The sequence below is a fragment of the Nanorana parkeri genome, unplaced genomic scaffold, assembly GCF_000935625.1.
Source record: "Nanorana parkeri isolate BGI_ZX_2015 unplaced genomic scaffold, ASM93562v1 scaffold633, whole genome shotgun sequence".
NCBI classification, from domain to species: Eukaryota; Metazoa; Chordata; class Amphibia; order Anura; family Dicroglossidae; genus Nanorana; species Nanorana parkeri.
In genome coordinates, this window is record NW_017306901.1 from 834096 (window position 1) to 851117 (window position 17022).

The following is a 17022-nucleotide window of genomic DNA, read 5'->3' on the forward strand; positions in this document are numbered from 1 at the left end:
AGCTTGTCTGGCGCCAAGGAAACTGAATGATCCGGAACACTGTTCTTTTGTATTGCAGGACAAATGGCAGTTCATCTTCTGGGACTAGGCTCTGTGCAGTAAACCATTGATATTGTGACAGTCTGGTCACCATATAGAATACTAAATAGCCAGGCCTGAACTCGTAGAAGGAATAGTATTTCTTTTTGATCAAGACTATAGATACCTTCTCTTTTAGACTGCAGTCTTTTTAATGGACTGTTCCACATTATTATGAGATTTGTTGGAACTCGTGATAATGGGAGTTGAAGCTGAAAAAATGAAAGTCCCTTTCAGCATCCAGCACCAAATCTGCTTTTTATTTCTAGTTGTTTCTGGCTTGCGGAACCACAATTGGGGTAACCATATCCTGTATGTGCACATGTGCTAAAACCAGATATAGGAAGAGCATAATCGGCCTCATGATTGATTTTTCTTTCTTTCTGTTGTGTGTTGTTTTTTTTTTTAAAGAAGGAAACAGGACTAAAAGAGGAAACCCATGCAGAATAGGAAAATGCAAACTCCATGAACAAATATCTTCCTACTATAATATCTGTCTGTGTCTTTACATAATCTTTACTCTGCTCCCGGATTCACCAAAACCCAGGTTGCAAATATGCACAACAGCTTCCAGGGGAAACCTGTGTAGAATAAGAACATTCTGGCTCCATGAACACATTCCTGCCTACTATTTTAAAAATAAAGTGAACCTTGTTTGGGGGGTTTAACTTCCCTAGCAGTCTTCGTTTCTTAGAGCAGGGACCTAGCAGTGCTTGTTCACACCTTTCGATAATCTTACTCTGCCCCAGACTAGCCAAAACCCAGGTTACAAATATCATACTGCACCCATCTTCAGCATGTTTCTCTTTTTGTTGGTTAGTGAGAAAAATTGTTAACCAGTAGGAAGGTGTGGAGGATGGTAGAAGGCAGATATAGTCTATTTAACCCCCACCCCACCACTCCCCGGTTTTTGGGATTCTTGGGTGCAGTGAAAATTATCTAAGGATGCAAGCGGGCGCCTTTTTAAAGGCTTTTTTTTTTTTAATAGATTTGGGCATTGGAGGCATCATACAGGTATTCATCTACTTTGAAGAAGCATTCCTTAAATTAAATAAGCAGGACTATGTCTACAATTAGGGGATTGCTGAAGCCATTAACTTAAAGTGCATAATTTTTTTAGTTCTGGTTTGAGTGGAGAGGGAATAGAACACTTGTCATGTCTTGTCTGTGTCCCCATTGGGGTCCTGGTGAACGTTATCATTGGAAGTAAAAGAAAATACCAAATTCTGTGTTTTTACCAGAAAAGGAATGAATAAGAAATCTTCCAATACCAATCTTCCCTCTCTTTGGAGGTATTTACTCTCTCTTTCTGCTGTGGTTATCGGATAGAAGGTGAAGGGAAAACTTCCCACTGTGATGCAGATGACAAGAGAACGCTGGGGACTCTATCCCAAATAAAAAAAAAACAAAACGCTTTGGCATCAATTCTACTTTAACTTGGTAAACCAATTTGACTACTTTGGAATGGAATGTCGCATATTACTGAAACTGGTAGCTCTTTGGCATGAAAGCCCTTCAGAAATGATGTCCATCTGGCCAGCACTCCTTTCCATCATGCTAACTAATAGCGCAGCTCGTGTAGGAATACGGAAATCATGATTCGTAACTGGATTTCTTTTCCTGGTTCATATCTACGAAGTTATTGTATGTAATGCTAAAGCAATGAGGTGGCCAAACTGGACCACAAATGTCAGCCTAATTGTATAGTGGTTCATGTAATGAAGATTCATTAATTTTTTTAAAGATTTGTTTTAATTTTATGAATTCTATAAGCTAAATTGTAAATGTTAATACCTAGAAGTATTGTTTTTTTTAAATGTGCAGCATAAAAAAATGCTTCATAGTAAGCTATCAATTTTCAAAGTCAGATTTCCCTTTAAATAGTTAAAATGTACAATGAAGCAACCATTGTCCACTGTCAAAAAATGAACTATGAGCACATTGCTGTCCTGACCCTGGAGTGTTCCTGTAGTGTCTGGATTGATGACATTGTTTGCCTTTGTAACAGGAGTGGAGGTGAAATTAGGACATAGGCTTTCCCATTCTCCCAAATATATATGGAAAACATTAGCTTGCTATAGAACAGCTTTGGCAGCTAAAAATTAATCATACTAACACAACCAACTATTTGAGAGGCGTGATAAAATACAGAACTATTTCAATTCCCACGATACAGAAATACATTAAATTGACATTTTATATGTTTACCAGCCCCAGCAGCTGAATCCGTTTGGAATAGATCATTTATGTTTTACATGTGTCCAAACCTGAATGATCACTGCAGATGAGAAGAGGAAGAGAGTCAGAGGATTGTTTAGGGGAAACTGGAATTATGTATCATCACTGTCTGTGACTCTTAGGGCCGGTGCACACCTAGGCGACACCCCACCCTGCGGCAATCGTGCAGGAATCCGCGCGGTCAGGAGCCGCCCAGGTGTGCACCGATTGTGCTGTGGGTGCCAGTGTTTTCCAATGGCACCCCAGTCACGCTGGGCGGATCACGCCGCGATTCCGCCCGTGCTTCCGAACACGATCGCGGCTAAAACAGCTAGGCGTGTATTGCAGAAAAATTTACATGTACCTTTTTTCTGCGATGCATGACACGCAGCTGTTTTAGTCACGATCCGCCCGGCGCGACTGGGGTGCCATTGGGAAATAATGACACCCACAGCGTGGTCGGTGCACACCTGGGCGGCTCCTGACCACGTGGCAATCCGCACGGAATCCTGCACGATTGCCACGCGGTGGGGTTTTGCCTAGGTGTGCACCGGCCCTCAATGTTTGTGACCTATCTAGTTCATAATTTGATTTCAATACTTTATTACTTTTTGTTGATTAAAAATTGCAAGCAAACTTTTATTTTTTTATGGCAAAGTTGCCCTAATAAATCTTCAATTTAAATTATCACACTGTTTAGGACCTGTTCACACCACTGTGTTTCCTGTGTGCTAAAACGCATGATCACAGAACACTAAAAGTGAATGAAAACTTGTTACCATTTTATGTTATATATTATAACTCGTTACCATTTATAAAGCTCTTCACATCAGTGCATTGTGTTTGAAGGCAGTGCATTGCGTTTTTGAAAAATCTTGCTTGATGCGTGTTGTATTTTTTAGTAAAAAAGCATTTTACATTTTAATTATTAGCAATGCATAGAAAGCATGCTAAAAAAGCAGTAAATACAATCGAGGCAATTGATCAAAACTGTAGCAGACAGAATCTGGAGCAGTTGCCCATGGTGACCAATCAGCTTCTCTTTTCAGTTCAGTTAAGCTGTGAAAATGAAAGAGAGAAGCTGATTAGTTGCACATCTGCGCTAGATTCTGTCTGCTCCAGTTTTGATACATTTCCCTGCGTTTTTCTAGTCGCATGTAAATATTTGCAACTAACACAGACACAATAGAAAAGATTGCGAAAAGGACACTGCTCACATGCATATGCCCTGAATCATCAGTCCAATCCAAAATGCCAGGTGCTGGCAGACAGACACACCACAGCCGTCACCAGTAATCCAATATATGTAAAGCCACACTCAATAGCCAGGAGCTCGATGTAAAAAGGTTTATTTCCAGGAATCTACAATGTTACAAGCATGACCAGATCCACAACCCACAAAATGGAGACCAGAAATTACAAAAAGGAAAAGGAAGAAAATGCATGGAAATCGCACTTAAAATGTGTTTTGTGTTGAGACTTATTAAGCATATTCCCTGTTTTCTAACATGGTCCTGCTATATGCTCTCTACCTAACTTGATCATGGCCCCAGTGAGCTTTAGTTATTTAACCCATGACAGGCAGAATGTGAAACAATACCCATGGTGTCTGTTGAGGCATGAGATGCTGCGCATAGTAGGGAAGCAGAAGTTGCTGCGCATAGTAGGGAAGCAGAAGTTGCTGCGCGTAGTAGGGAAGCAAGAAGTTGCTGCGCGTAGTAGGGAAGCAGAAGTTGCTGCGCGTAGTAGGGAAGCAGAAGGGGCTGCGTGTAGTAGGGTAGCAGAAGGGGCTGCGTGTGACAGGGAAGCAGAAGGTGCTGCGTGTGGCAGAGAAGCAGAAGGTGCTGCGTGTGGCAGGGAAGCAGAAGGTGCTGCGTGTGGCAGGGAAGCACGAGATGCTGCTTGTGGTAATGGTAAGTGGGCACACTATATTCTAAAGAAATTGTTGCGCAGACACTTTTTCATATATTCCCATTACTGCATTTGGTAGCAAGGCAGTAGGCCCTTAGTGTTGCACAATTATAAGAAATGTAAAGGTGTATGAATGACATTTTAGTTAAATTTAAAATCTCTGTTTACAGATAATTTGCACGGAATAAGATTTTCATGAACTGTTTACTGCAAAAATGAAACCACCATGCACAATAAAAGCAATCTCATAGGTAGTAATTAATAATAGTCATATGTACATATCAGGGAGAAAAGAGATTTGTCACAAGGTCAGATTATTGATTTCTGTATGATTGCATACCTCCATGTATGACCAGGTTTATGTAGCTAGTATTACTAGCTGTTTGTTTTATGTTTGATCCTAGAAAAGACAAAATGAATGAATCAAAGCTGTGCTCGGTAATGGAAATATATGAAAACATGTGTCTGTGCAAGAATTTCTTTAGAGTATAGTATAAATAAACCTAAGGCAGGAAGGAATAACTTATAGGATCTGACTCGGGTCTGCTGCTTTTAAATAAATAAATTTGTCAGTTTTACTTACACAGATGGAAGTTGAAAAATGTCAACTAATGTACAGCTTTTATCTTGCTATTGATGGTAGGGGCGAAATTAAGGGAACCATTAAGTAAAATATTAAGTAACATACATATTTCACTCTTCCTCATTTGAAACACATGATATACTGGTTTGATGTGTAAGTTAAGATCAGTGTTCTGTTAAGCTATGTGTACCTATGTGATGCCTGTAAAATTTCACATAGAAAATTTTCGACGGTTCGTTGGAATACCATTCACAAGGCACAACAAGTGTAATGTGTAAACCAAGTATAATTCACATGCTAATCTGGAAAAAGCACATATTCTAGTTAATGATGGGCGTATTCATTCCAGGGCACGTTAACTTGCATTAAGGCAACCCATTCATTTGAATGGGCTACCTAACTCACCACAATGGATCTAAATCGTTCCGGCAGCATCTTTGCTAGGGCAACAGATGCATAAACTGTGGTGCACTGACGGTTCGTTGGAATACCATTCACAAGGCACAACAAGTGTAATGTGTAAACCAAGTATAATTCACATGCTAATCTGGTAGTTGTTTAGTTGTTTTCTTTGCAAAGTCCAACAGCTCTGTCGGACAATAGAGCTGACTTTTCTCTACTGAATTTCAATAATGTCACTAGCTCAACTTTCTAGCAAAACAAATGACAAACACACTCAACAACTTGCCACCAACTATACAGCAAGGTGCACACGAAATGGGCTTTGAACAGTAGAACAGTAGAAAGGCATCATGGCACACTCACAAACCAGCATGTAAAACAACTTGTCTCACCACTAAGGACAATGACAGAGGTTTGGATACACGTCTTCTGCAAAGGATGTGAAAGCCGCACTGCCGCGCCAAGGCACCTCTTATAGTGCGGTCCTAACTCTAAACTATGAGAGTCTCCATCTTGGAGCACATGGTGAGACAAGTTTTTTTACATGCTGACTTGTGAGTGTGCCATGATACCTTTCTACTGATTAGCTCAACTTTCTGCTGATTAGCAACAACTTGCGTTTGGACAAAGCTGGGGCAGCAATGCCACTGGTGCATGATATCGCTGCACATTTTACTCTCTCCTGTATTTCTTGCATGTTCAGTGTAAGCACATGCACACTGTTGCACATCTGATTGCCTCATAATGCTATCCCTCCCTCTTCGAGTCTAAGGTCTTCTGCAAGGGGGATTAAAGGAGAACTATGGGATAAGTGTTTTTATGGGGTAAGCTACAGCTCGAGGTATACTGAGACCGCCGCAGCCGGGGCGGATCCCGACATTGAGATCCACCCAGCTGCGTGATTGACAGCTGGCTCTGCCTATCTAGAGGCAGAGCCAGCTGTACCCACCCCCTTCCCCCTCCGTTCCGCCAGTCAGCAGTGGAGGATCGGAGCAGGAAGGGGGGAGAATCCCTGCAGGGAGCCGTGAGTGACAGTCACGGCTTTCTGCAGGGAGATGATCGAGAAGCGAGCGACGGTATGTGTTCGCTCTCGTCCCAGATCTATTGAGCCAACCTGTGACAGTCTCATTGTCACACGTCGGCTCGAACTATGAGGTTGAGTGCAAATCACTCGCCTCATAATTCTCCTTTTTAAAGAGGGTTATTTCAAAATAAAATTGCAATACTGTACTTAAATAGTTGTATTTAAAAGTATAGGTAGTGTTTTTTAATGATTGCATAACTGCATTAGCAGGAATGTTATAATATCGTAAATATGCCTGAAGTTCGGATTAAAGGGGATTTGATTGGCCTTTCTAAGTATAGTACAATTAAAGGTTTACAGATAAAGTATGTGGAGTTTTACTTGTTGCTAAGAAATACTCTTTAAACTGCAGTTGTGTTTACTTGATTTTTTAGCAGTTTCTAATATTTGATTTGGTCTTCTTCCAAAACTATTCTTAGTGTATAGTTGTGTTAGGAAAAGATTGTTCATGTTTGGCATGATTTGTTGAATACCCCATTATATTTGTCTTCTAATTCAAGTTTTAAAATTGCATTGGTGAAGCATGTGTGATAACGAGAACAAATCTTGAGACTTTGGTAAACCATTTTTTTTAATGCTCAACATGAAAAAATCCTAGAAGTTTGCCTGTACAATGAACCATGCAGACCTGATACCTTTTTTTTCTTTTGGTATTTAAAAACCATACCAAAAACATTGTAAGCCAACCTTGCCCGTCATACTAAACCTCAGTCCCGCTTTTTTTTTTTTCTAAAGACTAGAGGCTGGATATTTTTGTTTTTTTAGATTAGGATAGAATGAGATTCGATTTAGTTTTGTATGGCTCTCTTTGAAGTACTTTGAAATAATTCCCCTCGCTTCCTATAGAGATTGCAATTAAGACTGCAAATCAAGTATTTTAAAGAGATACTGTCACTTTGCCCATTCAGAGCTAAATGCCAGTGCTTGCACATAGACCACCCTCCCCAGGCATGTACTGTATGCTTACCAGCCACACTTCCTTACCAACTCCCCACAGCATCCCCCACCTTTCTTAAATACTGGTGTTAAAGATTAGAAAAGGGGAAGACATCAGGGCACCCCACCCCAGGTGACAGTGTTTTGTCCTGGTGATTGGCTACTTAGACCTAAGCACTATAATATAGGGGAAATTACATTTTCCACCATACCCAAAAACCACACTCTGTTACCATAGGCTCTTATTGTGTGGAGAGGTTGTGAGGGAGCATAACAGGATAAGTATACATGTATGGGGGGTGGGGTGGGGTGGGGAGGGGGATATGTGCAGACACTGTCACTTTGCCCTAAATGGGCAAACTTAGAGTGTTACTTTAAGTAAATTGGGGAAGAGTTAGAACCCTTGTTGGGGTTCTTGCAGCATGTGCACCCATTGAGCAAATTTCCGCTTAAAACCTTACAGAACTTCTAACCCTTCCACACTAAATCCAAAACTAAAAAATAAGTTCAACTTTCATTTTGGTGTAGGTGTGGGGGAGCAAATTAACATATTGAAAAACAGAGCAGGGCTTGAGTCCAGTAAGTGGATGGAAAAGCCAACAAAAGCAGAAGACATGAGTGCATGGGTGTTTCTCATTCATACTGCAACTGAAAGAAAAATCTCTTTATTACCTAACTCTAGAATGTAATTATTTGGAAGATAGTCAGAGCTTCTGAATTTAAAGTGACCTTAAACCCTCAGATTTTTTAACATAAACCAATACTAAAGGCCATGGTATGATAACAAAAGAAATGGAGTAGTCCATCCAGTATCCCAGGATCATATTCCCATACGTTAGAAGTAATGTAAAAATAAACAGATTGTGTCAACAGCTGCAGTATTGCACTGTACCAGCCAGTTGACGAGAAAATGTTGTTAAAGCGACACTGAACTCAGGAGTTAAATCTTAAAAATGCATTCAAGTAAATGTTTTGTCCCAACTTGTGAGTGAAAAGTTTGCTGGCCAACTTGACTTGGTGGAATAATAATGGATCTACTGGCAGGATCAGTCTGAGGTGGAACAACTGTGAACCTGTTCATAGATATTGGTTATAGAAGATCTAACTTTTCTTTTTTTTTTTTCCTTTAGGAAAAATCCTGTTCCGGAGAAGTCACATACGTGATGTAGCAGTGAGGCGTCTAATACCCATTGATGAATATTGCAAGGTGAGTTCAATCTTTGTAAAAGTACTAAACAGAAAGGGGAAAGGTTGTGACCACCACAATGGAGACAGTTTTTGCAGCTGTTTCAGACTCTTTAAAATGACACTAAAATGTATATTCAGTACATATTACTTTAGTAATTCAGTACATTGTTTGTTTTTTCTTATACATATACAGTTTTTGTTTTATAAAAACAAACATTCAATATATAACTATGGTTCACCACACAGAAGTTGCCGGTCTGATTTAAAGCCTTAAAGTAGAACTGAAGCAAAAACTTTTTTTTTTTTTTAGTTTTGTATTGAGTGGAGAGGGATTAGAAAATCTGTCAGGTTTTTTTTCTGCTCTCCTTTAACACCTTCATGACTGAGCTAGTTTTTAGTTTCTGTTCCTAAATGACTGACACACTTTTAACATTTTTACATTTTTGCTGTGTGATTCTTCCACAGCAGCAAGTTTTGATTATTATTATTTTTTTTAGAATTTTTTTAATAATTATAGTATACAAATATATTTATATATAAACGTTTTATTTTCCTAATTTTTTGTACACTTTTATTTTTTTACACTTTGTAAAAAAAATAAGTGTAAAAAAAAAATATTTTTTTTTTGTCAGTTTATATCAAGAAATCACTATGACTGCTTAATAAATTAACTTTTTACATTTTTTAGTTATTATCAGGCTGCTCCGAGCTTAGATACAGCTAATAATAACTTTAGAGACTGATCCTGACAGCATGTCAGAATCAGATCTCACTAAAGGTCTTTGATCGTTCCTAGACGATCAAAACTGATACATTTCACTCAAGAGATACATTTTGTATCTAGTGGTTGAAATGTATCATTTAACATCGGGCCAGGCTCTCCAGCTGTCAAAACGAATAGCAGAGAGGTGAGTCACTGCTACCTCTGCTATCTTCAGCTGTCGGATACAGGATCGCTATTTAGCGAACCCGTATCTGAATGTAAAGGCCTCAATAGTGAGGCATTCATTAATGACTGGAACGGCTGAGAATCAGCAGTTACCAGCATTACAGAGGCTAATATAACTCGGCACGTAACAGTGTACGTGGCCAGTCATATAGCCACTTTGTGACGGGACGTACACTGTACGTCTCCCGTCATGAAGGGGTTAAGGAAATTCACCCTTTTTGTCCTGGTCACTTATCACCAAAAGTGAAAGAACATCCCAAATTTTGAGTTGGGTGATAACTGGAGTTTCTCATAGTTTGGAGGGATTTCCACTCCCTTTCTGAAGAAAAAAACAAAACTGGCAGTCCAAGAAAAAAACATAACTGGCAGGTCTTATAACCTTCCCTTGTCCTCTCCAAAATGGAAAAATGTTTTTGCTTCCACTTTAAATGTAGCATCCTGATATAGGATGAGTTACACGTTATAAATTTCAGCTTAAAGGAGAACTATGAGGTGAGTGATTTTTCAATCAGCCTCTTAGTTCGCGCTAGGGCTGCAGCTAACGATTATTTTCATAATCGATTAGTTAGCCGATTATTAAGTTCGATTAATCGACTAATCGGATAAACAAAAAAAAGGGCTCCAGTGATGGACTACTAGTTTCTATTGAGATTGTAGTCCATCACGGGAGCAAGCTTGGCACGGTGGAAGTATGGTCTGGAGTGTGGTGTGCAATATAGTACATTATACAGCGGCGCAGTGCAGAATACCAGCAGCTATAGAGGAATGTAGCAATAGTACATTATACTATAATGTACTATTGCTGTGATTTGTAGTCCTCTGTAGCTGGGGTTATTCTGCATTGCACTGTATATAATGTATTATTGCTGGGATTTGTAGTCAGTTTTAATCAACTAAATCGATTAACTGTTGCAGCTCTAGTTCGAGCCGATGTGTGACAATCGTTTGGGAAGTTCTATAGTTCGGGAAGTGAGCGAACACATACCGTCACTCGCTTCCGATCATCACCCTGCAGGGAGCGGTGACTGTCAGTCTCTAGAAAGGCAGAGCCAGCTGTCACTCACACAGATGGGTGGATCTCGACAGCATTGTCGGGATCCGTTCCGGCTGCGGTGCTCTCAGTATATAACGGGCAACAGCGCGCTATATACTGAGCAGCCTTTTTAAAACAAAGGAGACAAACTTAAAGATGCTAATTGCATAACTATAGGTCTGACTATTTACGGGTCATGTCAGACCTCTGCATAACTATTAATGCATTCCCAAAGAGAATAAGCGTCCCACTCTGCAGCTCTTGGTCAAGGGTACAGGCTTTTCTACCCAGACTGTGGTTGCTTTAGAAAGAAAATTACTTGCAAGACATTCAACACCTTTGATGCACCTGGAATTTGTTTAAAGGTTCAATTGGGCTTTCGAAAATGGTAAATACAAATGTAGCGTAATGTATTAATGGCAATGTTCAAACAGACACACTGACAGATTAGAACAACAAATGGGGATAGAAGCGCTACTACCATAAGTAATTGGATTTATGCAAAAGTGAAAAACTTACCAAAAAGTAATAGCTGATGCAATATCATCGATGAGGGGTGGATGGATGGGGAACCTCCACTGGTGGGGATTATGAGCAACCAATTGTGCTTGTGGGAAGGTCAGGGGGAATTGAGGGTTTGGGGGGGGCTGGATGGTGGTGGGAGCCTAGGTCCGATTAATGCATGGGAGGGGGGTGACAGGCACGGGTGGACATGGGCTGTTGGATGCTGTTGGGACTGAGAGGGGTATGGTGCAGCTGGTGTGCACTGTGTTGCTGCTTAAGGGTGATGGGTCTGGCGGCTGGAAGTGTCAGGTCATTGTGGGCATATGCACTGGACGGATCGGGTGTGCGCGGGGGGTGGTAAGAGACTGGGATGGAGACCAAGGTGTCCAGCAATGAATCGCTGATGGGAGTGATGAGACTCCAACGCTCGAGGGCACGAGCAAGCCAGCCCGAGACAACAAGCTGTGTGTCAGGGGGAGAGGACGGCTGGAGGCGGGCGGGCACAGAGAGCGGAGAATGTTGTGATAGGCGGTTGCCAGGAGATGGACACTGCAGGCGGCAGAGCCGGGAGAGTCAGTGGGAGTGGTGTGACTTCAGCGCTCGAGGGTGCGAGCAGGGACGCCCGGGGCGACGAGCGCTGAGTCTCGGGGAGAAGGCAAATGTGGGCAGGTGAATGTTGTTTGCACCCCCCAAACCCTCAATTCCCCCTGACCTTCCCACAAGCACAATTGATTGCTCATAATCCCCACCAGTGGAGGTTCCCCATCCATCCACCCCTCATCGATGATATCGCATCAGCTATTACTTTTTGGTAAGTCTTTCACTTTTGCATAAATCCAATTACTTATGGTAGTAGCGCTTCTATCCCCATTTTTTGTTCTCTTTGACATACGTCGGACACCCCGTTCCGCATTCCAAGAAGCTGCACACCTAGCGTAAAAAATCCACACCCAATCACCCTCACCCTCGTGGTAGCGCTGCATCAGGGGACTGCAATCCCAATTTTTCACACTGACAGATTAGGGAGACCATCACTTTACTATAGTTTTTACCCAGGTTTATATTTAATCATATTTTATTAAGAAAAATAACGTGAATTACAGAGTCATATAGATGTCAAAGAAACATGTAAAATGAAATATAATAAAAAAACAAGTTATATGAAATAGTAAGAAAACGTATATATCCATATATGTGGCATGGTGAATTCCGAAAATATCACAAACTGAAATAGAGCTATAGATGTAATTAGGATGGCAGCAGATTGTAATTAAATCTGATATGGGAATAACTATAGAAATAATTGTAAAGGGGGGAAACAAGGGGGGGGGGTTAAGGAGGAAGGGAGGAAGGTGAATAACCTCTCTCTTCGCCCATAACACAGCAAAAATCTTAGTAAGTACATAAGTCACAGAAATGATTGAAAAACATTGGTTTTCCCGTAATAAATCCAAGAAGACCAGTGAGTGAAAATACTTTGTTAGTGCCCCTTTCCCTTGATTGCCTCCTCCATCTGACAGAGTCTATTTCACACACCTGGTGTGACATACGAGGGGTGTGCGGAGAACGGCAACACCTAGCGATAACTGTGCGTGCAGCACATAGAAAGTGACGTAGTAATCCCTGTTTGTTTTGTTTACATGTACCTGGTATCATAGACAGCAATGTAATTTGGGGAAGGTTAGGTATGACATCTCCAGTAATACTATGATACACGTTGAGAACATTGTCCCAAAAGGGGATCACCTTTGTACGTGTACCCCAAATATGCAACATTGTCCCCGGTTCCCTCGAGCAGGCCGACATAAGGTGGAAATCAAGGGGTCACATTTATGTATGGGGGCTAGACATAAGTACCATCTAGATAGGAAACAGAAGCCTGGTGAGTAAAAACTAATGTTTTGTCCAAGTTAAGCTCTTCACGTGCATTTCCCAATGAGTTTTAAAATGAGGAAGGTCTCGCTGAGTCACTTGGTCACGAGGTTGTGTCAGGACCGTTTCAAAAGTCATATGAGGTCTGGTGAGGAGTGGCATTGGAGAAGGAGATTGTACAAAGTGGGAGAGTTGTAAATATTCCAACCACGCAGTGCGCTGATTATGACACTGAAGGAAAGTTGTGCCAGTAAAGAGGGATCCCCGCCCTGTAATGCTTGGGCCACTGAAACGTTGTCTATGCTACACCATTTTAAAAAATGAAGCTGACCTAATGCAGGAGGAAACATTTGGTTCACAGACAAGGTAACCAAAGGAATAGAGAAGAAATAAAGTAACCCCTTAGCCACATAGGAGTCCCAGATGTGCAAGGCAGATTGAATCTGTAAAGGTAAGGAGTCTTTAGAAGGGCAAAAGGAATGAGGAGTGCCTGGAAGAGATGGGAGACTCAGAGCAATGAGAACTTTCTCAGGTGTAACCCATATCTTAGTGCATTCATTATGGAACCAATCAAGTAATCTGAACTGAGAGGTGCATGACGATATAAAGTGCCAAGCCACCCTTAAGGTGGCCATACACTCTACAACCATCGCAAGACTTTAGTCTTGCGATGGTTGTAAAGGGATTAAAAAAACGTACGATCTGCCTATCTTGGACAGGCAGATCGCACTCTCGATCATCGCAAGCCCACCCCCCTGAGGGGCGGGCTTCCGATGACCGCAATGCTGAACGGGCAGTGTGCGTGTGCGCACACCGGCCCGTTCAGCATTTATCTTCCGAGCACCGTTCTAACCAGCCGAGAATCGTACGATTCCCGGCTGGTTTTCGAACATGCTGGTTCGACAGAAGACGTGCGACCGTACAGTAGAAACGGTCGCACGTCTCCGTTCACACTGCTCGATTATCGTACGAAAAACCGATCGCATACGATTATCGTACGATAATCGTGCAGTGTATGGGCACCTTTACACTTCGATCTAATTAGCACATTCCTATAAAACCATGATCTCTCATGTACACATACGAAGGTCCTGATCATCCAAACAATTTGGGGCAAAAAATCTGGTTGGGACTGTTTACTTCTACCCAGGTTTAATAAGACATTTGCCGTTGAAGTAATACCCTTTGCTGGGTGACTTAGAGCAGACCTTTGCTTGACCATGCCCATTACTTGCCTTGCCTTTCCCCCAATGCCAATCCATTCAGCCACAAAGAAAAAACCCAGTACTTCTGGATATGAAGGAGCATGTGTCTCACTTAAGTGATATAGCTGATGTTTGATAATTAACCCATCGCTGTGCTCCTGGCAGCTGAACAGGGCGATGGAGAAGAAAAGAATAGGAAAGCATGTGCAGCTAGAGAGGGAGGTATTAAAGTGACAAAGATGCACATTAAGATTTGAAGATGCAAGCTTTAAAAACAGTTTTACTTCATGAGGCATGTCCTGGTTTTAAGATTATGGTACTAACACGGGCCAAAGATATATAGGCACATATTCTTACTGGCAATTCTGCACATTCTTACTGCGCATTTCTTAACCTCTTTTCATCACTGCACCCTTGCAAAATCACGAGGCACCCCTGTCTAAAATGTAAAAAACATAAATGTAAAATTGTATAAAATGACTTAAGCCCCCCCCCCAAATCTATACCAGTCTGTTATCCTTTTTTAACGAGGAACACTAGGGGGGAAAAAAGGTGGTGTTGCAGAGCAGGTTAGCACTGAGGCTGACTTCTGTCCTCCTCTGAATGATGGGGAGGTCCTGGATTCAGCCCGCCCTGGGTTATCATCATGGGTTTCCATGGTGCTGGTGTCGGGTCGCCTGCGTCATGAAAAGACATGACCTTGTGCAAAAATTTGAAGGCACCTCTGACATAAAAATAATGCACCCCAGGGTGTCGCAGCACCCTGCTTGAGAAAGGCTGCTCTAGATGTTACTACACAGGCAGACATCTCTTAAAGGGTTATGTCAGATTGGCAGTTTATTTGCAGTGATTTTCTTTTTCTGTTTTGAGCCATTTCTCACTAAGGAAATCAAAGTTATTCACAGACTCGCTAATTTTACAGTGATTTGTAGTCCGGTCTCTCAGCAATTGTGTTTGTGCAGCATTTCTTGTCTGTGACAAGGTTTTCAGTGACAGTCGTTCTGCATTCACCTTTATGGCTTAGCTACAAATCACTGAAGGAGTGCAGTTTGAATTGATGCAGCATGCATTTGACCTGTAGCTGCATAAACCTCACTTTGCAACTATATCACTAGCATTATCAATTTGTAACCACAAAGAATTGTTCCAAATTGCCCTTCTGACATGCCCTTTATGCTTTTCTTGTGAGCAATGGTCCTTTTGAAGCATCTCCATATGCAGGCATAATGTATGAAGGCCTCCACTGTGTGCTTAGTGACCTCTATCTGCCGGAAACCTGTCTATGTTGACAAGTTAGTACACTACTCCTTCAATGCCAGAGAGTACAGTAACAAAATCTACATTTGGCATGTAGCACATGTAGTCCAAGGTGCTGAACACATGTGTAGTCCTAAAGTGAATGAGATTGGGGCTGAGCTGCCAAAGTACACATCATTCTGCTCAGTGCTTGTTCTGCCCTGGCATTCACTTAGTTATTTTCTTTACTAGAATACATCTGTGCCCTAAATTGTAGTGTTAAGGATTATGATAAATCTTTCCAGATTTGTTATAGGCAGCATGTCGGAAAGCCATGCCACAGGTATTTGTAATCAGAAATGATTCAATCTATTCCTTTATGTAAGGGTCTGTTCACACCAGGTGCTTTGGACAGTTCCAATGCACAGACATGGCAATTTCCTTTAGTCTTCCTTTAAGTCATTTTCACATCATCGTGTTGTGGTATTGTGCGCTAACAAAAAGTATTACAAGCAGTTGTTTTATTCTCCCTGGCGTGTTGTGACCCCCCCATCCCAGCCCCACGCTCCGGGTGGTTTGAGGCCCACTGACTTTTTTTTTTCCCTGCATTTTATGCGAGGATGCTGAGGGACAATCCACAAGCTGGAGAAGAGGGTAGCCCCACTGTAAGGGTATTATTTGTATTGTTTTTTTACACACCATAAATAGGAGCAACTAATAAGTGACTTATACCTACGGTCTCCATTATCTGTTTTGTAGGGTTCCTCTAAGAATGGTTCCTGCGTTATGTTTCTCAACTATGTAGAGCAGGGGTGCCCACAAGGTCGATCGCGATCTACCAGTCGATCGCGTAGCGATCACTGGTAGATCGGCATGTCCTCTCCTCCCGCCGCTTCTCTGGATCCCCGCTGCTCTCCCCAGCGGAGCAATGATTTGTTTCCTTTCCTCATGGGAAATGAACAATTAAGTAGTGTCTAGACATGTGCGATTCGTTCCGAATCGAAATTCGGACGAATTTTCGGAAATTCGGACATTCGGATGTATCCGAATTACACACATAACGAATCCGAATTTCCATTTCCGAAATTCGGTAGCGTTAGTACGAACGTTCGTTTCGTTTTATGTTCTTATTCGTTTCTTATTCGTTTCGTTCGTTGGAGCAAAGTGACATTAGAGAAGGAGAAAAATATTTTTTCCCCCTCAAATGTCACTTTTGCTGCAAACGAACGAAACGAATAAGAAACGAATAAGAACAGAAAACGAAACGAACGTTCGTACTAACGCTACCGAATTTCATCCGAATTCCGAATCCGAATTGACTTTCACACCCGAATCCTGAAAAACGAAATAACACAAATCTGAATTTAAAACGAAACGAAACGAATTTTTTGGCAGTGCACATGTCTAGTAGTGTCTAACATCCCCCATACAACTTGATTATTGCCAGCTATCCTCAAAAAGCATTGCTAGTAAAAGTAAACCTGGACAGCCTTTAGGTGCTAAATACAGCAGTGTAAGAATAACATGCATCCAAACCAACCGTATTTGAATTGCAGTAATGATTGATTTACCTTAAAGTGTGTGTGGGGGCAAAAAAAAAATGCATAGGCAGTACATCTCTGCAATACATGTACCTTTCTCCATGTTTCATACACGTGAAGACCCTGCAAGAACATAAAAAATACTTCATTGGTTGGACCCCCCCTGCTCAGTTGAGAGGGGAGTCCTTTCATTAGGGTGGAGTCCCCTTAATTTTTGCCCCTGGTTTTCTCCCTAGTTTTTCGTTCTGGAGTTTGCTGGGGAAGGGGGTCCCTCCCCCCCCCC

At 41.6% G+C, this 17022-nt stretch overlaps 1 protein-coding gene across 2 annotated transcripts in view; it reads left to right on the forward strand.

The window, feature by feature from the left end:
* The window catches only part of SH3PXD2B (SH3 and PX domains 2B), a 128829-nt gene that overhangs the window by 66949 nt on the left and 44858 nt on the right, over positions 1-17022 (forward strand). For both annotated transcript variants that reach the window (XM_018563117.1, XM_018563118.1), the window contains exon 4: positions 8342-8418. In XM_018563117.1, coding sequence (XP_018418619.1) covers positions 8342-8418 — 77 coding nt within the window. The remainder of the gene's footprint in view (positions 1-8341; positions 8419-17022) is intronic.